The sequence below is a fragment of the Thamnophis sirtalis genome, unplaced genomic scaffold (assembly GCF_051295495.1).
Source record: "Thamnophis sirtalis isolate CommonGarterSnake01/CBP01778 unplaced genomic scaffold, rThaSir2_p1.2 scaffold_5, whole genome shotgun sequence".
NCBI classification, from domain to species: Eukaryota; Metazoa; Chordata; class Lepidosauria; order Squamata; family Natricidae; genus Thamnophis; species Thamnophis sirtalis.
In genome coordinates, this window is record NW_028261385.1 from 32,043,782 (window position 1) to 32,069,282 (window position 25,501).

General features: G+C 35.1%; 2 protein-coding genes and 1 long non-coding RNA gene across 5 annotated transcripts; 1 reads left to right on the forward strand and 2 right to left on the reverse strand.

Moving 5' to 3' along the window:
- CENPK (centromere protein K) lies at window positions 1–10,903 on the reverse strand. 2 transcript variants are annotated; one of them, XM_014060952.2, is made up of 10 exons: window positions 10,670–10,903; window positions 9,600–9,725; window positions 9,035–9,091; window positions 8,369–8,441; window positions 6,496–6,542; window positions 3,908–3,990; window positions 3,729–3,827; window positions 3,111–3,243; window positions 1,662–1,715; window positions 1–406 (listed from the first exon to the last, which is right to left on the reverse strand). In XM_014060952.2, the coding sequence occupies exons 1-10, from the start codon at window positions 10,775–10,777 to the stop codon at window positions 248–250; spliced, it is 939 nt and encodes a 312-aa protein (XP_013916427.2). In that variant the 5' UTR covers window positions 10,778–10,903; the 3' UTR covers window positions 1–247. The 2 variants fall into 2 exon arrangements, with proteins under 2 accessions (XP_013916427.2, XP_087571691.1); XM_087715565.1 differs by having other exon boundaries at window positions 268–406; window positions 3,107–3,243.
- On the forward strand, window positions 10,863–25,496 carry PPWD1 (peptidylprolyl isomerase domain and WD repeat containing 1). Of its 2 annotated transcripts, XM_014060950.2 has the most exons (11): window positions 10,863–11,085; window positions 12,557–12,659; window positions 13,099–13,199; window positions 13,740–13,860; window positions 14,565–15,012; window positions 16,106–16,296; window positions 17,607–17,796; window positions 18,363–18,544; window positions 19,372–19,453; window positions 22,622–22,804; window positions 23,847–25,496. In XM_014060950.2, the coding sequence occupies exons 1-11, from the start codon at window positions 10,878–10,880 to the stop codon at window positions 23,988–23,990; spliced, it is 1,953 nt and encodes a 650-aa protein (XP_013916425.2). In that variant the 5' UTR covers window positions 10,863–10,877; the 3' UTR covers window positions 23,991–25,496. The 2 variants fall into 2 exon arrangements, with proteins under 2 accessions (XP_013916425.2, XP_087571690.1); XM_087715564.1 differs by lacking the exons at window positions 10,863–11,085; window positions 13,099–13,199 and having other exon boundaries at window positions 12,583–12,659.
- Window positions 12,881–17,437, reverse strand: LOC106544624 (uncharacterized). Its single transcript, XR_001313248.2, has 4 exons — window positions 17,343–17,437; window positions 16,075–16,169; window positions 14,161–14,366; window positions 12,881–13,143 (listed from the first exon to the last, which is right to left on the reverse strand). It is a non-coding gene; the product is annotated as an uncharacterized LOC106544624 (long non-coding RNA).
- Window positions 25,497–25,501: the final 5 nt, after the last annotated feature.

Consider the following 25,501-nt stretch of genomic DNA (forward strand, 5'->3'; position numbering starts at 1 on the left):
CTTGTCTAAAATAATCCTTTAATCTGATCTAACAAAGCCAAGTTTTTAGAATACAAGCATAATTTACTAACATCAGTAAAACATAAAAAGGAATTGTGACAATCACAAACTTTTAAAAAATGGTCTGTAGAACTATTGTAGGAGTGTGCCTGAAAAACATGAAGGATTTTAATTTAATAATATCTTCTCAGATTACAGTTTTTTTTAGTTCTGTTCTTCTGAATAACCTTCATCTTAAAATATCTTGCTATTGGTGAAAATTTTCCAGACGTATCTTGTTTGGATCTTCCGGGTGTCTCAATGCAATCCCGTATCTCAGTAGAAGCTCAATGTAAGGTGACCAAAATGAATCATTGATTGTTAAATATGGATCATGTGGAGTGTTTACCAGTTTATTGATGAGATTCTGGAAAGAGAATGTATTGAAATATGTCAGATTTTAGTCCTCACAATATAAGATTGAGATGAAAAATTTATTTGAATGAAATATTTTCCAATGTATGTTGTATAGAATGAAAGCCATTTTATATTTCTTATTGTATTTTGAATGTTTTCAGTCCATCATTTCTTATCGCACTGAATTAATCCCTGATGATTGACCTTATACATGATTTCCAATTTTAAGTAGCCAATTTTAAGACCAAATCACAATTAACCTGGATAGTCCATTAACTTTGAGTTTTAGAGCTGATTTGCACATCAAACTAAGTAGCTTGATTCTTCCTAGTTTAGCAAGTGGAATGTCGGTAAAGTAGATTAGACTAAGAAAAAGATAGAGTAGGCCTAAAGCTACTTTATTAGAACAGCTCTAGATATAGTCTTCCCTCACAGCAATTGGAGTTGACAAGTGTTGCTAAGCGATGCGGTCATGAATTGAAACAACACATGACCACACCAACATATTTCCAGGTACAGTTAAGTAAATCAGCCAGTTGTTAAGCACATTATGTGATCAAAACTTGCAACTTCCCGCAAGCACCCCCACTGACTTCGTTGGAAGCGGTCTATAAAACTTGCAAATGGTGATCATGTGAGTGCAAGACACTGTACAATATGAATGCACATTGTAAATATGCACCATTTGCCAAGTGCCCTAATTGTGATCACGCTACCATGGAGATGATGCAGTGACTGCAACTTGAAGGACCAGTTGTAAATCTCCTATTTCAGTAACTTTGAACGGTTGCTGAATGAGCGGTCACTATTAGTAAGCATTTTAGCTTTAAAGAATAGGTAGCGAATGATAAAAATGTAAAAAGATGTATCACTAAATTGGGTCTGAAGTAAAGCTTCAGTTTAGTTACTATGTTTTCAAATGCAATCTCATTTTCAATTGGAACTAAATTTAATAAAATTCACTTCAAATAGACTATATGCAATAGCACAGACAGTACTGTATTATTTATTATTTTTCAGTTGAAACACATTTATGCCTGAAAAGTATTAATGAGCACTAAATGAGATGTCTATCGAAATACTATTAAGTATGAAAAATGAGTTCCCTATCCCTGTTTGAAATGAAAAGAAATGATAAGGAGAGATTCCATGATATGTTTTGGATACAAAAACTCCACATTCTAAGACAGTAATCATTAATCTGTAATTCAGCTATGTTGAACTATAGTTACCAGCACTGTTAATCAACAATCTAACTTTCCTACCTCTAAAATTTCATGTAATGATATGAGCTGCACATCTTCCTCTTTTGATGAATGCTAGAGAAAGTAAAAAACAAAATCTGTTTATAAGTGAGATGCATGTTTATAAAGAAAAACAGCATTTCAATTATAGTTATGAATGTATATTTAGAATGCATTCATCTTCCTTTAGACTTAAAATTGCATTTATCTACAACCAGTCGTACCAGAAGTGAATGAGAATGCGTGCCACATTTTTAAGGAATATTTTATGAAGAACAGATATCATTTTTTATATGGTCACATAATATACTATGCAAAATGTTTAAAAGAGGTGCATTGCAATACATAGAAATTGTTAATATAGTCACGTCGATTGGGAATCATTTTTGGCTGTCTCTGCATGCATATGCATACGTTTCTTTACTTTCAGGAATGAAGAGCTGGGATTCAAAGATTCAATATAAAGAGATCTGAGATCACAAGCTTTTATTTATGATAATTATTTATGATAATGGATTGAGAAACAGGCTCTGTATACTGTCATGGATCTATTTCTCCCCCTCCCCCCAATGAATATTTAATATTTAAGACTTCTATAGTATACATGGATATTTTATTAACCATATAGCATGCCTGTCAAAGAAAATATACATTTGCCTATAGTTTTCTATCAATCAGATAATAGATTACAAAAAAAACCTATGCTCTTTAAAAAGCAAAAATCCAAAGGTTATCAACCTCTCTCAAAATATATTATAGAAATTTGTTTCTACCCTAAGTCCCTCTGAAATAGACTCTCAGAGTCTATGCACATCAGACTTATGCAGCTGGCTTTGAATAAAAATTTGCTGAGCTTTGCAAGGAACCTCTGAATCTACAACACATTTTCCTACTGACTCCGCTACCCACTCCGAGAGCCTGTAAGGCTCACTATTGATGTGTAACATTAACATAGTAGGAGCTGCACTGGTTACCACCTTGTCTAGGTGCAATTCAAACTGTTGGTTATTACTATATAGTCTATGTGGCTTGGAACCAGATAGTATCTTAGTATCTTTGAGTTGGCTTGTTTTGTGTAGAATCTACAAATCTATTGCATCCATAGTGATTGATGAGCTTTCCTCCCAATTAAGATGTGCAACTGAAGGGGGCATTCTCTGCAGGAGGTCCAATCTTTTAGAACAGCTTGCATTCAGAAGTGAAAATGGCACCTTTCCCCCCAATTTTCCATGAGATTGTTAAAAGCGCCTTCGGATTTTAGGGAACACTATAGAATAAAGAGTTAAGTTAGGAATGTGGCGCCATCTACTGTACTATTGTATTGTCAACATATTATGTTTATTATTGTATTTTTATACTATATGCAGTACTTCAAATCTATTGAAACTGAAAAGGTATATGACTGTCATAAATAAATAAATAAATAAGTATCAAAAGCAACATTTTAATATGAAATGCAAATAAACCTGCCCTTTTCTTTTTTGCAGTTCCACTATTTTCAGGAAGTGGGAAATGTTCGTCAAGGAAATCTCCCAATGCATTCAAAATTTCTTCCTTATAAGATTTTATTTTCAGCATTTTAGCTTTCAGTTCCTGAAAGGCTCTAAGATATAAAAAAGATTAAGGTTTATGAGCTTTCTAAATAATTAGTGGTAATAATTTTATAAACATGTGCTTATAACAAAACACAGAATTGTTGTATTACAGAGATAGGTAGCATAGACATTTAATAAATAAATCACAATGCAATTAAATAAATCAATAATTAACAACGTCTTTGTAGCAACTTTTCTACATTCAAATTAATAGGGAAGATGAAAGTCCAAATATCATAGCAGAATTACACTGTAAAAATAGCCAACAAATGACTGAGTGCTCAGTCATAACTCATGAAGATATGTTAGGATGAAAATTTTTGAGAATAACCCAATGTTATAGATTAAGGTGTAAATGCTTTGACAAAAGCATAATTCTAGATTTAGTTTGGGTTTGAATGACAGTCAGTTATTAATGACATGGATGTTAATACTCAATTATCCAAAGAATTTGACAATACAATTTGCTTTATCTTAAATTAAGTTGGAATACCGTTTTTCAGAAAAATGCACCACATGATTGTTCATTTTTTCCATTGTTTGGCTGAGACATTCTATAAGCTGTTCCTGTTCCTCCAACCATTTCTGTTCCCTTTGAAGATAATGTGAGAAGCATAACTAGCTAGTTCAGTTTTTTCAGAACTGCAAAAACAATTTCAGCACAATCTATACCTTATAAAATCTTCTTTTAGTTTTTTGTTCTTTGCATTAACTGTTGATAGTACCAGTTCAAGTTCGTGGTCTAATTTCTGCAACTAAAAACAAAATAATTGTATTTTCAAATCATTATGCTATCAAAATCTTCTTTCAGTATTGAATTCTTTGTTTAGATGCTCTCTGTGATATATACTAGGCTTATACTTCAAACTTACAGATTCTAAATTGAAAATGGAAGAAATTATACCCATAGAGAGAATGGATACTTTTTAAAAATTATTTCTGTCTGGTATTCTGAGATACATTATTGACTTTTTAAGATAAATACTGTTATTTAATTCAGGATAAAATATTGTGTGATTTTTATTTTATGAATCCATAGCCAAATGAAACAATGAACAATAACATAATGAAATCATAGCCAGTTCTTTCTGAATGAGGGACTGAGAGGCAGTAGAACCATCATGATATCTGTAAAAGGCAATGGACACAATGGGGGTGGAAGGTAGAGTTATTGACTGAAGAGCAAGTCTGGTGTCTGTATACCATCTACTCCTTGGGCTTAGTTACAAGCTGAATGCCATGTCAACTAACTTAGGGGTGCTAATTATTGGACTCTGTTCAAGAACAATGGGCTAACTTGGTTTGCTGAGACTAGAATGGATACAATCTCTCTAGGTATTTGAACTGACAAATCATGAGCAGGTTAGGTTAGGTTAGGTTTATTGGTTTTGTATGCCGCCCACTCCCAAAGGACTCCGGGCGGCTCACAATAAACAGGGGAGGGAATAAATAAGACAATACAAACAATTTTAAAATCCACAAGTCACAATTAAGACGGGGCTGGGTGCTTTAACAGCCCCCAGCCTGCCGGAACAGCCAGGACTTAGTAGCTTACGGAAGGCCGGGAGGGTAATAAGGTTCCGGATCTCCACAGGGAGCTCGTTCCAGAGGGCTGGAGCAGCAGCAGAGAAGGCTCTCCCCCGGAGAGTCGCCAGCCGGCATTGGCTGGCAGATGGAACCAGAGAAGGCCAAGCCTGTGCAATCGAATTGGTCTTTGGGAGGTAATTGGCAGGAGACGGTCTCTCAGGTACCCAGGTACGATGCCATGTAGGGCTTTATAAGTAACAACTAGCACCTTGAAGCGAGTCCGGAGACCAATGGGCAGCCAGTGCAGCTTGTGGAGGATAGGTGTAATATGGGTGTACCTAGGTGCACCCACAATCGCTCGCGCAGCTGCATTCTGGACTAGTTGAAGTCTTCGAACACTTTTCAAGGGCAGCCCCATGTAAAGCGCATTACAGTAGTCCAGTCTTGAGGTTACGAGGGCGTGAGTGACTATCTGAAGTGCCTCCCGGTCCAGATAGGGTCGCAATTGGTGCACCAGGCAAACCTGGGCAAAGACCCCCCTGGTCACAGCCAATAACTGGTGATCTAAAGTCAGCTGTGGATCCAGGAGGACTCCCAAATTGCGAACCCTCTCTGAGGGGCATATAATTTCACCCCCCAGACTGAGAGATGGAATAATTAGCCAATCTTTGGGAGGGAACATCAATAGCCATTCGGTCTTGTCAGGATTGAGTGCAAGCTTGTTCGTTCCCATCCAGACCCTGACAGCCTCCAGGCACTGGCCCATCACTTCTACTGCTTCACTGAGTTGGCACGGGGCGGACAGATACAATTGTGTATCTGCAGCACCAAGCTTTACTTTCAGAACAGATATCTTGAGCGGCGAGCAGTTGACCAGCTTGATTGTTGCTACCTATCAGGTTTCTCTGAGCATGGCAGTGATGAGTCACACTCACTCACTATGTCACACATACACACACCCCAACATAAACACACATTTATAGCTTGTCTTGGAGAAGACTCAAAGAAACAGGTCAATGAGATTATTGTGGATAAACAACCAATTGCCCAACACAGTGAAAAGATAGCAGGGATTTAAAATTGCTGTACAAGTAACTCTGCAGGCATAATATCACTGCAACTTTTCTTATATGACACCCTAGTGAGCAATGTAAACAGTTGCTTCAAGTGGGCAGCAAAAATTCAAATTTTATTTCAAATTCAACATCCTGACTTTAATCGTAATTACAATTTCTTAACCTGCTACCTTCCATATGTTGGACTTTATCTAGGTGCCGAGATGACACAGTGGTTAGGGTGCAGTACTGCAGGCCACTTCAGCTGACTGTTATCTGCAGTTCAGCGGTTCTAATCTCACCGGCTCAAGGTTGACTCAGCCTTTCATCCTTCCAAGGTGGGTAAAATGAGGACCCGGATTGTTGGGGGCAATATGCTGACTCTGTAAACCGCTTAGAGAGGTCTGAAAGCCCTATGAAGCGGTATATAAGTCTAACTGCTATTGCTATCTACAATCCTATATTAAGATGATCCAAATTTTCTAGATCCAACTTAACACACTCCAATTACTTAATTCTAATTGATTTTTTTTACCACATCAGATAGTATTCAGCATATTTGTTTAAACAAGTGTTCATAGTAGACTGCTTTTCAGGGAAACTTAGCCATAGGTTCCTATACTTATTCCTAAAATTATAATTTTATAAAGTTTGCAGCCATCTCATTAACATACATACCTGTTCTCTTCCTAATTCTACCAGGACATCTGGATTTGTAGTAATTACTGAAAAAGAGAATATGTCAGATTTAAAAAAAATGTTTTTCAAACTTACTTATCTGTCTACCTATCCAACCATTCATGCATCCATCCAGTCAGTGTTGACTCCTGTAACTGCCTCTAGTTATGGCGATTTTCTTAGAAATTTTTTTTTACGAAATGGTTTGCCACTGCCTGCTTCATAAGCAGAAAAGACGGTGACTGGCCTAAGGTCACCCAGTTGACTTTGTGACTAAAGCAGGCCTAAAACTCTTAATTTCTACTCTGGTGTCTTCACAATTCTATCAAAATATTAGTACTCTGATTGAATCAATTTGGGTTCCCAATTTTTTTTTCTACTGGTTCGCTCGTGCGTGCGTGCTTGCAACTCTTCTGCTCATGCACAGAAGTGGCCAGGTGGGTGGGCGGAGTCTCTCCCCGTTGCTACTATCGGTTTGCCTGATCCAGGCCGAACTGAGAGCAACCCACCTCTACAACACGTTTCTTCATTTTGAAACACAAGGTTATTAGTATAGGAAGAGTATGTATCACTCATTATAACTTTAAGTAAATGAAAGTAATGAAAAATCATTCAGGGGAAGTGTTTTATTACTCATTATTTTCTTTCAGAATTGATTATGAAAAATATACTGTTGTTGGGAAACATCATCTAAGAGGATTTTTCTTTCTATCAAAAGCTTGGAAAGAGTCAAGTGGAAGAAACAGACAATCAATCATCTTTGATCATTCTTTGTTATTATTCAAAGATCTTGCTATACTTGCCAGAAAGTTCTGATAACAGTGGCTATCTGTTTGGAAACATCTCAAACTGACTATTATCTTCCATTCCATAAGCTGCATTGGTTGCCAATTTGCTGGATGTAATTCAAGGTACTGGTTTGATTTTAAAATCCTAAATGGCACAGGACCACATTATTTAAAGGCTTCCCTGTTCCCAATTACATATATCTATCTCACCAGTCACACTCTGTAGTATCAATTCATGGAAGGTGAGATAAGCCTTTCCTTATTAACTTTCTGGAAAGCCCTTGTAACACATATTTTCACCAGCCTGTGGGATCCCAAGAAGACCCTGCAATGTAGCTGGATGAGATTAAGTAATGTTTGTTCTTTTGTTTCTTGAGTTTTGATTATTTATTTTATATGTTTACATTATTTTTATTGTTTGTCATTTATTACAGTTCTTCTGTTGTATATATACTGCCCAGAATCACATGTTACTTAGACAGCTATATAATATACTAAATAAAAAATAAATATTGTAATCTGTTTCATACAAATTTGCTTGTTAAAAAAGACATGAAAGGAAAGGAAAAGAATCCAACTACTCAGCTTAAATTCTCTTGTTGATTACAGATCATTTAAAACTCAAAAATAAGATGTCAGAATAGTAAAATACCATCAAAAGTAGCACAAAAATAAAACAGCTTTCACTTTAGTTCAGAGAAGGTCATTGGATACAAGACATGGCTGGGGGAAGGAGACTATTACTGAGAGTGTTATCAATGTTAGTGTAGTATTTCACTACTAACAAAAACAAATACAAAAATAGAGAATTTATTTCCAAAGGATATAAGAATAGTAAGGAATAGTGTCTTAAATTTGTTCTTCCAAGAAAGAAAAAGAGACGTGAAATAAAGAGAATCTATCTGATATAATTCATATTTTATTTATTAAATTTATTGGCCAACATATGGTAAAGCAGATAAAAGCTGTGGCACTAATTTAGTACAATTATTATATATTCTATAAAAGGTACAATTGTATATTCTATACTTCAGATTTTATAACTTTGTTTATAATTCAATCTCAATCCAAGTAAAAAAACTTACTTTCTGGTTCTCTTTTTTGCCATTGATTAAATTCAGCCGACAGAGCCTTGAATCGTTTAGTTAACAATGAAAGCTGTCAAACATGGCAAAATGTAAACATTATCTCAATATGTATGTATGCATGTATGTATTTATTTCTTAATGAAATTTGTAGGTCACCCATCTCTCTATCAAACAATTCTGGGTATATATTTTTATATACAGTGCTTGAAATAAAGTTTCAAAACTACCCCAGTTGAAGCAGAGACTGAAAGCATAATTTTCCCCATGATATTTCTTTTATGCAAGAGCTCAAGACAGCATATATAGTACTCCCTCTTTTTGCTTTTTTTCTCATGATGAATACCTTGTAAGGTAGGTTGGACTGTAAGAGTCCTAAGTCACACAATGTTTTGTGGACGGTAATGGATCAAAACTTCCTGCTGGTAATCCAACACCTTCTCTATCATACCATGCTGTCAATGTATTATACTGTGAAGTTCCATGTTAACCAATGAAACAAATTTTGCAAAATTTCCTCAGTAATTTACCAATTTGAATCAATGGTAAATTCAATCCCAATTGTCCTAGTTTCTGACATTTCTTGAGTAACAGAAATCCCATCTCCCCAATTAGCCTTTTGACAAGGTTTCATTGCTTAGAAAACTTCTGAAACTTTACTCTTACCTTGAGATCTGAATCTGGAAGAGTTTCAACACTTTGAAGAGATAATTTGGTATGGCACTTCAAAGAGGAAAAGGATATAAAAATTAAATGTAAGCTTATAATAATAAAGCCACATCAATTTTAACAGCACCACAAACAGTGTATATTTTCTGTACTGTTTGCTGCAAGGAGGCAAATTGCTGGGAGGCAGAGGCAGATTCCCCTTCCCTCCCCTCTTATACTTCAGAATGTTTTATACTCCAAAAATATTATAAATCCATTTATATTATATAATGTTTATAGTTTTAAAAATATTCCTAATATTAAAATAACTTTAAGATACAATCAACTTCTATTTATAATTTATTCTATGCCATTATAATGGGAGAACTAATACTTTGATTATATTTTCCAAAAGGTTTTTTGGGAATGTTTATTTGTATCTTAAAGTTAATGATTTTATGTAATGATAGTAAAGTTCATCTTTCTGCTTAAGCTGAGGGAAGGAAAACAAGGAAATTAATAGCAAATATTCAGATGCATAGCTTCACTTATGTCATAAATACATGCAATTATTGCCTATTACCTCCTCCACTTGTTTCCATATTTCTTCACATTCTTCTATGAGTTGTTCTTTGGAATTTTCTGAATCTAATAACATGCTAGATACATCTTGCTCATCTGAAGAAAAGTTCTTGGCAAGTTTCTCAGCCTAGGAACAGTATTATTTGTATTTATTGCTGACATAAAAGGAGCTTGTAAGTAAAAGCAGGACATAAAACAGTTTAAGCAAAACCAGCATATACGCATCAACAGTTGATACCTAAACATTTTTTTTACTATATAACGTTCTTTTAAGATTTTTTTTTTAAACCCAGGTACAAAAAAAGCTCTAAAGAACATTGAGTCTTTATTGATTAGCCCTTGGGCCATATCAAAGTGCAAAGTTCCAGAAACAAATTATTACTAAAATTTGATAAAAGCAATTTAAAATGTAATTAGAATAAAATACAATTAACAATGTAATTGGAATAAAATACAGTCTAAAATGAAATTGGAATCAAATACAATAATTTAAGATATGGATAAAATATGATAAGGTTATATTTTGGGGTCACCCCTGCAATCTACCCCAATCAGTCCCACATATGCAACTCTCAACTGAACTATTTTGTTTAAGTACTGTGCTGTGCTGTGTTCAATGTTATTTTGTTTCTGGAACTTTGCACTTTGGTATGGCCCAAGGGATAATCAATAAAGACTTAATGTCAATACCCTGATCCTCTAAAGAAGATATTACAAAGAAAAATATAGTTAATTATAAACAGTGCTACTGAGGTCCTTTAGAGCAGGGATTAAGACCTACCAGCTGACTCATAGCTCCCCCGCAGGGCTGTCAAATGTTGTTCAGCCACATCTGGAAGACCACACATTCCCCTAACCCTCCCGGACAGACAGCCGTTTCTCAATTCTGTTTCCCTCTTTTCAATGAAACGGACGGAGGCGTTGGTGCCTCTCCACCGTTGCTCTATATAGGAGGTAGTGACCCTCTGAGAGCTGTATGCAACTACCGGTAGATTTCATTTTAATGTAAGTTACGTTATTCTAAGTCTAAGTCTTCTACCCGGAGATGCACCGCCTCCCATCCGACATTACCATAGCAATAGCTCCGCTCCTTCCTTCTGGTCCCCTTTCGCCCCGCGGGGAGCTCCGACACTCGAGGACGTCCTCTCGCGTCCAAATCCGCGCGGGCTGCGTTCCCATTGGCCGCTTGAAAGGCGAGCGGGCGAAGACGTAAGTGCGTCAAGACGGGGATGGCTCTCGGATGGCCCTCGTCGATTTACGTCGGGTGACGTAAGACAACATGGCGTCGGCAGAATGTGCTCGCAAAAGAAGGGTTCGAGAAGAAGAGAAGGAGGAAGAGGAGCAGGAGGAGGAGAAGAAAGAAGAGGAGAAGAAGAAGGAGGAGGTGTCTGAAAAACATGAAGGGTCTGAGGAGGAAGGAGATAAAGACCAAGAGCGTTGGGTTGGGCCCCTACCTGGGGAGGCTGTGCAGGCGAAAAAGAGAAGAGGTAAAGGAGGACCAGGGACCAAGCTCAACCACCAGGGTTGAGTTGAGAGGCTGTAGAAATTGAATAAATAAATAAAAATAAAGTAATAATGACGGGATAAAAATCTGATCAATTACAAATAAAAATAAAATTAATCCGGAAGATTCAAGAGCGGAGAAGTACCTAGAGCCCGGTCAATCCTGACACTGATTCCAGACACACTTTCTCGAGGAATCCTACTGCGATTAATGTTATTATGTTAATGCCAAGTACAGATTTGCAAGATTGCAACCCAAGTCTAATCCTGCTGGGTTTTCTAGTCATTGTGTCTAAATCACAAGTTCCCACTCGCACAAATTGATTTAGGGCAATTTTTCTCAATCTGATGACTTTCAGATCTATGGATTAAATTAATGTCTACTTCCTGGACGTGGCAACTGTATCTGCACACTTGTATCTATACACTTGTACCTATAAACCTTTAGGTTTCACAAGGTTAAATCCACTATAGACACACACATATTATGACATTTGTCAGTATTAGTCCTGTTATCAAGATTACTATGTACTCTTACTATGAACAGTTTGAGGTTATTTTTCCCACTGACTCCACTGGGTGTATTATTTGGTTTGTTAGTAAATGGGCCAACACTTTTGATTGGTTTTAGGACTTGTTTAGATTTTTTTTGTAGCTTATTGTATATTGAGAACACCCAACCACTCCATGTGATTAGTTTGTTCACTGTGAAATTCCACAATGCTATTAACTCTTCTACATGTCCTATTAAAGACAATTTGTATTACCCCTACTTATCCTTTCCCTTTTTAAACTGATATCAGATTGTTAAATTAATTACCAGAGTGCCCAAACTCATCATTATTTTTCTTATAAAAGTTTATTTGCTTATTTATTAAATTTGTAAGGTTCTCAGACTTCCTAGCAACTTAGGTGGTTTACAATATTAAAAATAAATTAACAATAATGGAAAGAAATACTAAGTCTTCTAGGCAAAATGAAGCCAACACATCTCAACATACAGTATATCCACCATGGATTCACCATCCAATCCAACCCAAAGGCTTCCCTGGGGGTAGGGGCAATTTAAAGGCTTCATTTAAATAGATCAGTTGGGGTCATATAAATCTCTGGAAGAATGCTTTTTCAAAGGAATTGTGACATTTTGTGGGTCCCATTAAGTTATGAAAAAATAGGAATGTTATGTATGCTTGCTACCTTGAATTCAGCAAAATACATTTTAAAAAGCAAGATAAAAATAATCATTATCATCCTAAAAATGAATTAGAATGGAAGGATTTCATGTGATCCTACATATATTTCCTTGTTTGTACAGGGTTTAAATTATACATATCTCTAGCTGCGTGTTGCTATTATTGATATTTGCATTGCTCTGACTAAAAAGTCTTGTTAAAGTTTGCTTTAAATCAAATCTAAGTGAAGCATTTTCATTAAAAATGTTTATTTTTTTCATAGTTCTTGAGTTTGAACATGTCTACCTTGATAATCTTCCCAGTGCTTCAATGTATGAACGTAGTTATATGCACAGAGACGTCATCACTCATGTAGTATGTTCTAAGTAAGTATAATTGTTTTTACTAATGTAATGTTACATTGTATATCTCTTTCACAAAGTGTTTTTTGCTTAAAAGTTACCTTAGATGTACAATTTAGCTTCATTGTGGTTAGCTGAATCCTGCTTCAAATTCTATGGAAAGGTTTTCTGAATTGTGCTCTAGAATTCTTCTTTGGGGTAAATCCACATCATAATCCAGAGTTCCAACCCTTATTTGGGTTCTCAAATATGAAATATGAGAGAAACAAGGCTTCTCTCAAAAATGGTACCTTGCACTCCTTTCCTTTTGTTCTAGATCCTTGCTCAAGTTTTACAATTTTATCATACTAAGATCTGAAGCGTGTCTTAAACATCAGTGTGTAAAACTAGGGAAGTAAAACACCTAGTGCATTGGAATCTTTAGATCTAGGCCTTTATTTCTTTCATATGATTGTATTTGCAGAACAGATTTCATAATAACAGCCAGCCATGATGGACATGTCAAATTCTGGAAGAAGGTAGAAGAAGGAATTGAATTTGTTAAACATTTTCGTAGCCATTTAGGTAAATTATTGTGTATCTGTATAGTATAATTTTTATATTGCCTATTTTTCTTTCTTTGTTCTTAAATATACATTTTCAATATTAAATGTTATTATAGAGATACGTGTCAGTCTTAACTAATTTTAAGCTTTTTGTTGGATAACAGTCTCTCTCTTGAGTCACATTATTCAGCAGAAGCAGGTAAAAATTAATAGCAATTCTAGTAAGGGATTGGAAATATTACATTCTGCAAAATACAGACATCTGAGAATTTTCTTTTGAATGTCTCAGAATTATAAAGAAGCCCTTCTGAAAATTGGTTTTCCAGGACTGTGTTTGAAGCCATGCTGTGATGTCAGAAAATTACTGTGGCCCTCAAATCTCTGTGTATTGGATACTTACCATATAGCAATATCCTACAAATATCTATTCAAATGTTTAATAGGAAGAGATAGTTTTTATAGAATTATAGCCATCTTTGAATGTTTATGATACAACTCATTTTTAATCATTTTGTTCAAACATTTTCTTAAATGAAAGTTATTTTTTTAACCTCAATAGGTGTTATCGAAGGCATTGCAACTAGCTCAGAAGGGGCGCTGTTCTGCTCTGTTGGGGATGATAAAGCAATGAAAGTTTTTGATGTGGTGAACTTTGACATGATCAACATGTTGAAACTTGGGTAAATCACTTAATATTTTCAATTATAGTGGTTTGATTGCCAACTGTTTTAATATATTTTTGCCTAAAATGTCATTAGAAATTGATGGATGACTAAGTGATGATTGATAAATTAACTTTTTTCAGTGTGTCAGATTGCACAAAATCAGAGGCAATATATTGTTACTATGGATTTAATTAGTCATTTATGGTAATCAAAGCATTAAAGTAGGTTTAATTTCTTGCATGCTTCTGCCAGTGGAAGGGAAAAAGCTATGTATAGTTGTGCATTTTAGGAAACATCAAAAACAGAGATGCTTACTTTGGTTAGTATCTATGGAGATTTTCAGTCATCTGGGTCATGGTTGTCCCAAACCTGGTTTTTTCAGTGGCAAGTGGGCTTTCTGGTTTTTCTTTGAAGATGTTTTGCTTCTCATCCAAGAAGTTTCTTCCAGCTCTGACTGGATGGTGGGGACTTTACTTTGATGAGCTTTACCAGCACTTCTGAATATCTCCAGAGTTGGACTGCTTTAAGGATAAAACGAATAGTAGGATATGCATTGAATGATTTAGTAACTAATAAATATTATTACTAATGAGGCTGTAGTGTATTGTACTTTAGAAATACGTTAATTTTTTCTGTACATTTTGATCCTTTTAGTTTTTAAAATTTGTTTTGGAATGTTAAAGAGAGTCCTAATATTATGTCCATCTCATTCATTCTAGCTACCATCCGGGCCAGTGTGAGTGGGTCTATTGCCCCGGAGATGCTATCACTTCAGTTGCAGCATCTGAAAAGAGTACTGGAAAAATATTTATATATGATGGCCGAGGCAATAATCAACCGCTTCACATTTTTGATAAACTGCATACATCCCCTCTTACTCAGATACGACTGAATTCTGTTTTTAAAATCATAGTATCTTCTGACAAGTCTGGAATGATTGAATATTGGACTGGTCCTTCCCATGAATATAAATTTCCTAAAAATGTGAACTGGGAATATAAAACAGACACTGATTTATATGAATTTGCTAAATGTAAATCCTACCTAACCAGTATGAGTTTCTCCTCTGATGGCAAAAAAATGGCTACTATTGGCTCTGACAGAAAAGTCCGGATTTTTAGATTCTTAACAGGAAAGCTTATGCGAGTCTTTGATGAATCTTTGAGTGTAAGTATTTTTTTCCTTATATTTATTCACTTTCCAATAGTTTCTTTTAATTCTTTCAGTGATGAGATTATCTGTATTTGATTATAAGAATTCTTTTGTAAGAAATGGATTTTCATTATCATATTTAGCCTGTAGCAGTTTTGTGTTACTGATATGTTAATAAGAAAATGCCACCATTTGGCTCCATTTTTTTTACATATTTTTGAAGTATATGGATTACTAGATTGTAAGTAAAGATTCTAATAACTAATGCTGTTAATATTTAACACTTTGAAACAAACTTTACAGAAAGTTTAAATCATAAAATAATTGGGTTTGATGTAATCTTAGAGGGCATTTAATCCAGCTCAATGCAAAATCTATGCAAAGAGTTTCTTTAAAACATTATTTTCTAAGGGTTTCCCTCCTGCTAAAACAGCTTTAATTCTTTGATTAACTAGAATAATACAATCCAGCATATGAGTTGATACATAGCAAAATTCAGTAGAAAACAAAATAATCACAACTAATACAGAAATAGTAATTTCACCATCAACTCCCTCCAGAAATTATTAAAATAAAACAGTACTGTCACAATGCTATTACTATGATAGTAATAAGCATACTGATGATAGTTCTTAACTAAATGCCCTTCTAAACAACTCAAGCTTTCTTAAAATTGAAACCTAATGGGGCCATTTGGACTTCTGTTTGAAGGCTGGTTCATGGGTAGGTGCCACTACTGAGGAACAAGAAACTCAAACTTCCTCCTGGACCTCACATATTATGCAATTATGAAAAGTCTCACATTAAGTAATTCTATATTTATTCATCTTTAAATATAAAATGTATGTATATTATGCTGAAATTTTCTGCTTCAAGGGCAGTTTGGGGATGCAGTTAATGCCAATAAATAAATGAGTTGACAGTATTGAATTAACAGTAATATTTCATAATTATTATTTTTTTTATATTTATTGTAAGTCATTTTATTGTAGTGTTTATGTAAACAATACAATATCCTTGATAGTGTTGGGCATTAATAAAATGGTTAATATACAGTAGAAAATTCCGGTTTATTACCTTTTCCTTATGGCTAAATGTCATCTTGTAGATGTTTACTGAGCTACAGCAGATGAGACAGCAACTCCCTGATATGGAATTTGGAAGACGTATGGCTGTGGAGAGGGAATTGGAAAAGGTGGATGCTGTCAGGTTAATTAACATCATTTTTGATGAAACTGGACATTTTGTGCTCTATGGGACAATGTTGGGAATTAAGGTTATCAACGTGGAAACAAATCGGTAAGTTGAAATTCTGCTTATTTCATTGTAACTAGCATATTTTGTAATGTTAGGAAATTTTTCTAGAGATCTTAAAGCATTCAACCTCAGCGTTCCTATTTTTAACAGTTTTACATTTATGTTTGATATAAATATTCCCTCACATAAACATTGCAAATCAGAATTCTGGTGGATGTTGTCTTATCAAATATAAATGTATACATTTTAAGTAATTACTCCAGGATATAGAAAAAAGAACTAAAAAAGAACAAAACACAACAGAAATTTTTTAAAAAATGAAAGTGTATCATGTAAAAAAGTTTTTCAGTCATTTTAAACACTTTATTAAACCTTGACCATTTGGAATAATATCAGTCTTTTCATTACACTGATAAAGAGCTGGTTAATAAAAACATGATCATAGATCATGACTTAAGTTGTTTAAAAATGGTTTACGGTTGTTTAAGTTGTTCCCTTCACCACTGTTTTTTGAAAAGTTGGATATTTGATAAATTTATTTAGCCACTCATCTGACATACATTACTCCACACAGTGAACAAATTATTAAAGAATAGCAGAACAAATAATAAATAACATAAAAAGCATTAAAATATTAAAAACAGTAAAACCATTGAAACCATAAATATAATTTGCAGAAAAGCACAGTCAGTTTTCTCTAACAATATACTATCTTTGAGATTCCATATTCACATTACTGAATACTTAGGCAGATGACAAAGCCATATTTTCAGGTCTTTCTAAAAGGTTATCAAAGTCAGAGCCAATCTGACCTTAGGGGGAATTGTGTTTTGTAAGGGTAGTGATTTAAGAGCTGACCAGCTGCTACGATGATGCACAGATGTACTGATGGGAATGAGTCAGTAAGGTTTTTGGCTCTTATTCCTTTAAGAACCTGTATAATAAGAAGAGACCCTGTTAGCGTGTCTCTCTCTTGCTATGTATGTTTCTCCTTGCTGTAATTTACTGATTGTTTGACTGCTGCCTATAGTACGTGCATGTATAGTATATATTATTTTGTAGATAAAAACCTACTATTTATTACAAACCTGTTTGCTGTTATTGCTCCTGGGTTGTCTCACGTAGTAATTTGTGCACACTGATATATTCCAAAATATGGGTGCCCCTGCAGAAAGGCTCTCCTCCTGGATCCTGTCAGATGACACTCCTTCGTGAATGGGACCCACAACACATCCTTCCTGCCAGTTCTGAGTTAAAGCAATATTTTGTGTTATGTTGTTGATTCAAGAGTAAAGATTGTATGATGAATTAGAAACTTAATGGTGATTCAAGATTTTACTTTCTAAATATAGATGTGTGAGAATCCTAGGTAAACAGGAGAATATCAGAGTTACACAACTGGCTCTGTTCCAGGGAGTGGCAAAGAAACATCGTGCTGCTGTTACCGTTGAGATGAAGGCATCTGACAATCCAGTTCTCCAGAACATCCAAGCAGATCCAACAATAATCTGTACTGCCTTTAAAAAGAACAGATTTTATGTGGTATGTTTTATTTTTTTAATTTATTGCTTTATGTATTGCTGTAATTTCTAAGGAAGCCGAGACTTAATAATAGAACTTATATTGTTATAGCTTATATTGTTGTAGAAATACAACAATGTAAGCACTGTTTTATACTCTCAAATCCATGTTCTTTTAAACCAAAAATAACCGCATTTTATTAAAACTAAGATGTACTTAACTCAAAGTTGATTTCTGGTGACTGCATTCATGCACTTTTCTTGATGGTGATTATCTACATACTAGATGGTGGTGTTGGTGTTGGTGGGGTTGATGATGATGTTAATGATGTGCTATTAAGTCATTGTTGAAAGAGGGAGGGGAAAGATCTGTCTCTGTTTTGATGCTTCAGCTCCTCCAATAGTGAACTCATTGCTACTATAACCAAGTTTGTTCACTTGCTGCCCGTTGTCCTCTTCTCTTTTCTTCTACCTTTCCAAACATTAGAACCTACCGCAGAGATCTAGGTCTTCCCAAAACTGGACAGTTTTAGCTCTGTAAACTTTTAACATCAAGAACAAAACGGATTCCCCTGTCTTGTATTTCAGTTTACTAAACGTGAACCAGAAGATACCAAGAGTGCAGATTCTGATAGAGATGTCTTCAATGAGAAACCATCTAAAGAAGAAGTCATGGCAGCCACTCAAGCTGAAGGGCCCAAAAGAGTTTCTGATAGTGCCATTATTCACACAAGCATGGGAGATATTCATGTCAAACTGTTTCCTGTTGAGTACGTATATGAAGACTATTTTAATATACTCCTTTTGTTCCAACTGCACAGCTGCTATCTGGTGTGGCCTATTCATCTGAAAAAACGATTCTATAAGAATGTATGTCTTTATTGTGTGGATCAAGGAACTAGATGGAAATGGGAAAGTGAAAGAAGGAATGGAAAAAATGAATGTAATAGTTACCTTCAGTTGCTCTTTTTTCATTCAGAAATATGCACCTGATGCATGCATGTGTGCATCACACACTCCAACATACACCCACAGAAGAAAGACAGAATGAAATAGAACAATGCATAACAAAGGCGCCCAAGTATAATTCATTTTCCATAAAATAAAATTCTAATCCTTATTCCACCAGCAGCTGGGATTGTAACAGCTGATTTATCTCAGTTTAAAACAGTTCAGGAAGACATGCTCTTCATTCTCTTCTGAGAGAAGAGGCAAAAGGGAAAAACAAAATAGATCTGGACAATTTTCTAAAAATCCCACCTGTAGATGAGTTTTTCCTTTTCTTACTGGCTCTCTAGCATTTGATTTCCTCTCATTCATTACACACAAACTTACAGAAGGGGATTTAAACTCTTTAATGTAGGAAACATTGTATTAGTTATGAAGGTGACGCTGATATTGCATTACTTCTGAGTATTAGTGTTTGAGAACACAAGAGTTGGCATTGCTGTTCTGTTTACAGCCTTTCAACTAGCATTGCATTGTTCATTGTAATAAAAAAAAATCCTATGCTAGATTGGCTCAATGGGGTCCTTCTTAAGTCTAAGTGAAAACATTGGGTTACATTCATGTTAACAGGATAACTCTCTGACTGCAGGTGCCCTAAAACAGTAGAAAACTTCTGTGTACACAGTAGGAATGGTTACTATAATGGACATACCTTCCATCGGATCATAAAGGTAATTGATGGCTATTCATCCCTTTCAGTGTTTATAATATACGTTCATACACTTGGTTCAGTGAAATGGCCAAATTGAGATGCCTTTATTTACATTAGCAAAGTTGCTGTAGCTTAGATTTACGTAGTTAATTATAGCCCTTTACATGTCATAACGAGTTTCGTATTTCTGAAGCAAATCTCTGCCATTTTTTTAAATTGTAGTAAAAATAGATTTAAAATTTTTGTACAATGTTTATATGAAGTTGATATGTTGCTTTTACTTTATGGATGAGTCTAATTTGGAAATCAAGCCATTAGATAAAATGATAATGATTTTTTAAAAATAAAATAAAATAAATATTTTTAAAATGAATCTTAGGCGCCATCACTGAAACTGTGTAACTCATGCAGTGAAGTATTTAAACAATTTGAAGGCAGTTACATGTAATCCTAGACCTACAACAGTACATTTAATGACCATTCAAAGTTACAATAGCACTGAAAAATACAACTTATAACTGTTTTTCAGTTACGACCTTTGCAGCATCCCCATGATCATGAGATCAAAATTCAGATGCTTGGCATCTGAATTCATATTTATGACCACTGTTGTGTTCCAAGGTCATATGATCACTTTTTGAGACCTTTTCACCAGAAAAGTCAATGGGGAAGCCAGATTCATTTAACAACTGGGTTTCTAACTTATCAGCTGCAATGATTCACTTAATAACTGTGGCAAGAGAAGTCATAAAATGGGGCAAAACTCACTTAACAAATGTCTCACAGTAATTTTAGCCCCAATTGTGGTCATAATATGAGGACTTCCTGTGTATATTTGGAATACGCACAAAAGTTTTAATGTCTAGGCAGTCTTTGGTCTATGCAGTCCTATGAGATTGGTTGTTTGCTTGAAATCATTTCATTACTGAACTGGATAACATCTTCAGTTCAAGTGATGCAAGATTTTCTCTCTGTAAATAGTAGCTTGGTGAGAGTGTAGAGGTTTTCCCCCCCCCCCCCTTTGGTACTTTCTCCTAATTGGGGTGCTATTTTCTGCTTATTTGTCTAGTATTAGTCCTTGCTTATCTCTGTGCTGGCAGCTTAAGAGGAGGCTTTCTGGAGTTTTTGTTTTCTTCCTAGCTTTTTTTATTGTCTCTTTCAAATGGGTGTAAATATGGTTTATTTCTATGATGGCAGATTTGATGGATGATTTGTCTGGATGCCAGGCTTCTGGGAATTCCTTAGAGTTGGATTTAGATGGTTCTGGTAGACTCAGTTTCCTAGTTGAAACTATGGTTAAGCTGACAGCGTGGTTTGACTGCAAGTTGGTTTTCATAAATGTCCTCTGCTAGTCTTCTGTTGTCTGTCTTACCTGGTGTTACATTCCTTACACTGTATGTAGATCAGTGTTTTTCAACCACTGTGCCGCGGGTAGTGTAAGGTGTGCCGTGGGAAAAAGACTTTATATATAGTCAATATAGGCACAGAGTTAAATTTTTTTAACATTTTCTAATGGTGGTGTGCCTCGTGATTTTTTTCATGAAAAAAGTGTGCCACGGCACAAAAAAGGTTGAAAAACACTGATGTAGATAACTCCTGGGTTTTGTTGTTGTTGTTGGGCTACTGAATCTTTAGGGTTTATATGCTACGGTGTTACTGCATGGTTGTAATACCTTGTTGTTCCTGAGACGTTTTTGATGTATGTTAGTTACTCTTTCCATAGCTTATGTTGTTGTGTTGCAATAGATTGAGTGGTCAGGAACTTTTTTATTGCTACACAGCTCCATTTGTGGAAGGTTAGAGTGTTTTTCAGTAGACTTGTATTTCTCTTTTGCTGTAATTATTTCTTCTGATGAGAATATAAAGGAAGTGTAATGCATTGCTTTCTATTTCCCTTGTGGTTTAATTCCTTTAAAGATGTTGTTTCATAAGTCTTCTCTGGCTGTGGCTTTTTTATTTCGAGAAACGTGCCATCTGCATACTGGATCTATTCTTTCGGTTGCACATGTGGGAGTGCTGTGGTTTCCAGATGCTGCATTGCAGTCTCTGGTATACCCCACACTAGCTGGCACTGATATTGCCTAGTTGGGCAACGAAACATCTGCAAGCAAACAACCAAGCTCAAAGAGCACCAAGGACTTCACAATTAAGCCATGAGCTACATATATTCTCTCTCAAAAGTATTTGGTATGGTTAGTTTAAAAATACACTTAACAAATGACCTATTGTATTAGAGAATTAAAGAAGTATTCTTGCTATGGAGGAAGCAAAGAATATTTTCCTTCTTTCAATGTTATATTTCATACATTATCATATATCCAGGATTGCTTAAAACAGTGTTTCTCAGCCTCTGCAAGTTTAAAATATATGGACCTCAACTCCCAGAATTTCCCAGGATGTTGGCTGGGGAATTATGAGAGTTAAAAGTCCACATATTAAACTTTCAGAGTTTGAGAAATACTGACTTAAAGGACATACTTTTTATGAGTCTGTATTACGAGATTGTATTTTACAACTTTTAACGTGTTGTGAAATCTATGTGACAGTATGTGGTAACTCTAGAGCTGGGGTATCAAACTCAAGGCCTGCGGGCCGGATCTGGCCTATGGGGTGCTTAGATCTGACCCGCAGAGCCTCCCTGGAAACAGCAAAGGACCAGCCCACGGTGCCTCTACCAATGAAAATGGGGCTCAGAAGAGCCGTGTGCTCTCCCAGGCTCCATTTTCGGCTGTGATAGCCTCCTGCAGCCCTCTGCCAGTGAAAACCGAGCCCAGGGAGGCTGTCGCTGTCAAAAACGGAGCCTCAATGAGTGATGTCGAGCTGGCCATGCCCACCCTAGCCACACACCCCAGCCCCCTGAAATAAAACACAACTCTGATGCAGCCCTCAATGAAACCGAGTTTGACACCCCTGCTCTAGAGCATAGTTTTTGGAAAGATTTCATAGAGGTTGTATCTGTCACTAACTAGTAATCATGGTACTTCCCCTGAATGCCAACTGCTTAGACTCAAGAGTGATTTAATACTTCGTTCTGTTTTTTCTACTTGAGAATTTCTCAGAGAGATCTGATTAATCAGTAGGGTATTCTGTTTGGTAAAGAATGGGCATTAAATTGAGGCAGTAGGACTGCTGTTACATGATTAAAATGTTAATGATAACTTAAGACCATATGTTTTGCTCAATGCAGGGTTTTATGATTCAGACTGGTGATCCTACTGGCACTGGCATGGGAGGTGAAAGCATCTGGGGAGGAGAATTTGAAGACGAGTTCCACGCAACCTTACGACATGATAGGCCATATACACTTAGTATGGCCAATGCAGGACCAAACACTAATGGCTCACAATTTTTTGTAACCGTAGTACCAACGGTAAGTAACATGTCAGCTATTTGTCAGTTTTTCAGGTTATATTTTGTGGAATGAAGGGCTGCCATGGGCTGTGTGATGTTGCAAACTGAATAGAAGCAGGATTTTATTTTCTAATTATCTTTACCTTGTTTTAAGAGTTACTTTGCTGTATCTCAAGAATAAACGTCAATAGAAGTTCTCAATCATCCAGGTCATAGTTGCCACAAAGGTGCTTTTTCCAAAAGACAACCTGACTTCCTTGTTTTTTTTCCTTTGAAAATGTTTCACTTCTCATCCAAAAATAGTATGAATGAGAAACAAAATGTTTTCAAAGAAAAAACAAAACAAAATTCCAGTTGCTTTTTGGAAAAAGCTGTATGTGGCCCTGAGGGCTCATTGCTCACCCTTAATCTAGCTGAAATGAAAACAACTCATGTGAGAGACAGGAAGGATTGAGACAGTTGATCTGAACAGATATTTTAAGAAAGTTTCATGGACTCTGTATTTTACCTACCAAGTGTGATTAAGGTGCAATTCTGACAGTTTTCCTCAAGCTTTAATAGGAAGAATCTAACCCCTCAAACACAGATTTGCTGTTAACTAGTAAATGAAAGGAACAAGAAATCTGGGCATTTCACCATAGAATTTAAGATTGGAATTGAATCAAATCCTGAGGTGCCCCATGGCACTAAGTAGCATTAATTCAACTGTATTTTTTCACATTTGTTTTGAAATGAAATAATCATATTATACTGAATTGTTATGTTTTATATTGCCATAAGTAGAAATAGAATCCATGTTAATAAAACCAGTCATTTCCCTTAACTGAAGGTGGCATATTTATTTTTTTCTCTATACGTGATTCCTATATAGTTTGGGCTATATCTATATTTGCCTGCATGCCTGCCTCCTAGAATGCCAGCCAAGAGGCATTTTTATGTTTATGCATGTTCCCTCAGTTACAGATTATAGGATCAATTTGTCAATATTGATAATTTCAATTATTAATTTTTTAATGTTTCTCTGTTTATTTTCACGTCAACTAATTACAACCACATAACAGCCATGGCTGGATAATAAGCACAGCGTATTTGGAAGAGTCACTAAAGGAATGGAAGTTGTTCAGAGAATTTCAAATGTGAAAGTGAATCCAAAAACAGATAAACCCTATGAAGATGTAAGCATTATTAACATCACTGTGAAATAATAGTAATATTATTTTTTTTAAAAAAACACCTCAGGGACTTCAGTTATATGGAAATCTTAAGTATTTCTGGCATAAAAAGTTCATAACGGATTTCAGTCATGTCTTCAAAATGCTCTGAAAAATATTTTTAATGTTTTTAATAAAGGTAAAAAAAACACCAACCATATTAAAACAATCATATTTTGTTTCCTGTATATATGTCTTATGTGGATATTAATTGGTTTCTGGCTTTTTTGAATGACTTGGCATGGGAAGCACATGCTATTCCATTTTCATAATGTTATGTTACTATTATGTATGATCTACAGTTGGGGATAAAATATTTTGTTTACAAACAATTCCACCTTGTGAGTTGCAGATGACTTCACAAAAAATTAAATTAAAATTAGATATTTCAGATCTGATTAAAAATATTTTAGTAGTGTTTGATGTGTCAAGTAGGATTGGTAGTAAATCAGTTTCATCAAGAGTTGCCCAAACTATAGTTTTAGGTGGAAATCTGGGATCAGTATTTACAAAAAACCATAAATTCTTAGTAATAACACTGTGAACTTATTAAATTTGGTAGAGGATTATCTGCATTTTAAATGCAACTCTACTCAACATTCTATCTTATCAGATATCTCCTTTCTATAACCCATTATTTCATTTTGTGGGGTGAAAAGATGAGGCAAACTAAAAAGCTAGCACATTTTTATAATCTTTGAATTAGCCCAGTACAATAAATGACAATATAAGATCCTTGTTATAAGAAGACATTAGCTGGGAATTTTAGATATCTTGAGAGGGGTTTCTTTATGTCTGTATTTTCAAAGCATGTACAAAAGATGAGACCAAAAAAGTGGCTTCAGCATAAGCTAAGCATTCATAATTTTCTGAAGCAAATATTAGATACAACACAGGACCTGGTTCATATGCCACTGTAAACCTAACCAGATTACAATATTATAGCTCAGAATGGGAAGTGAATGGAAAACTTATTGAATTCGTGTTTATATATAAATTATAATGTGGTTCCTACAGCTTTTGACTTAGCAGTATTAGGTAGCGTTCCTTTAAGGATAAATCTGACAAAGCTCTAGCTACTGATCACCAGCTAAGAGGAGAACATGACTGAATCATGCCAGTTTTAAGTTCAGTTCTATTCAATTTAATCAAGAAAGTTTTATACAGAATATCCTGTAAAATCTATTCAGAGGCTCTCCAAACATTGCCAAAATTCCAAGTGAAATTACATTAAATATTCATGATAGGTACAGTACAAGAAAACTTGGCACATGAGACTAAAGATTTATGTCTGTATATCAATTTAAGAAAAACAAATTCTGCAATGTAAAAATTCGATAATTTGAAAAGTATCATGACAATAATAACAATTCTTTTATGTTGTACTATTATTCTATATTAATTTCTTCTAGCAACTTTTTATTCTTATTTTTCTTCCTTATGTTGATGCTGACTTTTGTTGCTTTCTATTTTTATAATAAAGAATATGGTTTGATTGTGTACTC

Excerpts from the sequence above, each read along its gene's own strand:
- PPWD1 (XM_014060950.2), top strand. The coding sequence starts at position 10,878 with ATGGCGTCGGCAGAATGTGCTCGCAAAAGAAGGGTTCGAGAAGAAGAG. Across the intron at positions 16,297-17,606 it reads ATCAACGTGGAAACAAATCG|ATGTGTGAGAATCCTAGGTA; the intron begins GTAAGTTGAAAT and ends TTCTAAATATAG. Across the intron at positions 22,805-23,846 it reads TTGTAACCGTAGTACCAACG|CCATGGCTGGATAATAAGCA; the intron begins GTAAGTAACATG and ends ACCACATAACAG.
- CENPK (XM_014060952.2), bottom strand. The coding sequence starts at position 10,777 with ATGGGAACGCAGCCCGCGCGGATTTGGACGCGAGAGGACGTCCTCGAG. Across the intron at positions 3,991-6,495 it reads TAGAATTAGGAAGAGAACAG|TTGCAGAAATTAGACCACGA; the intron begins GTATGTATGTTA and ends TTTTGTTTTTAG. Across the intron at positions 1,716-3,110 it reads GAACTGCAAAAAAGAAAAGG|CATTCATCAAAAGAGGAAGA; the intron begins GCAGGTTTATTT and ends TACTTTCTCTAG.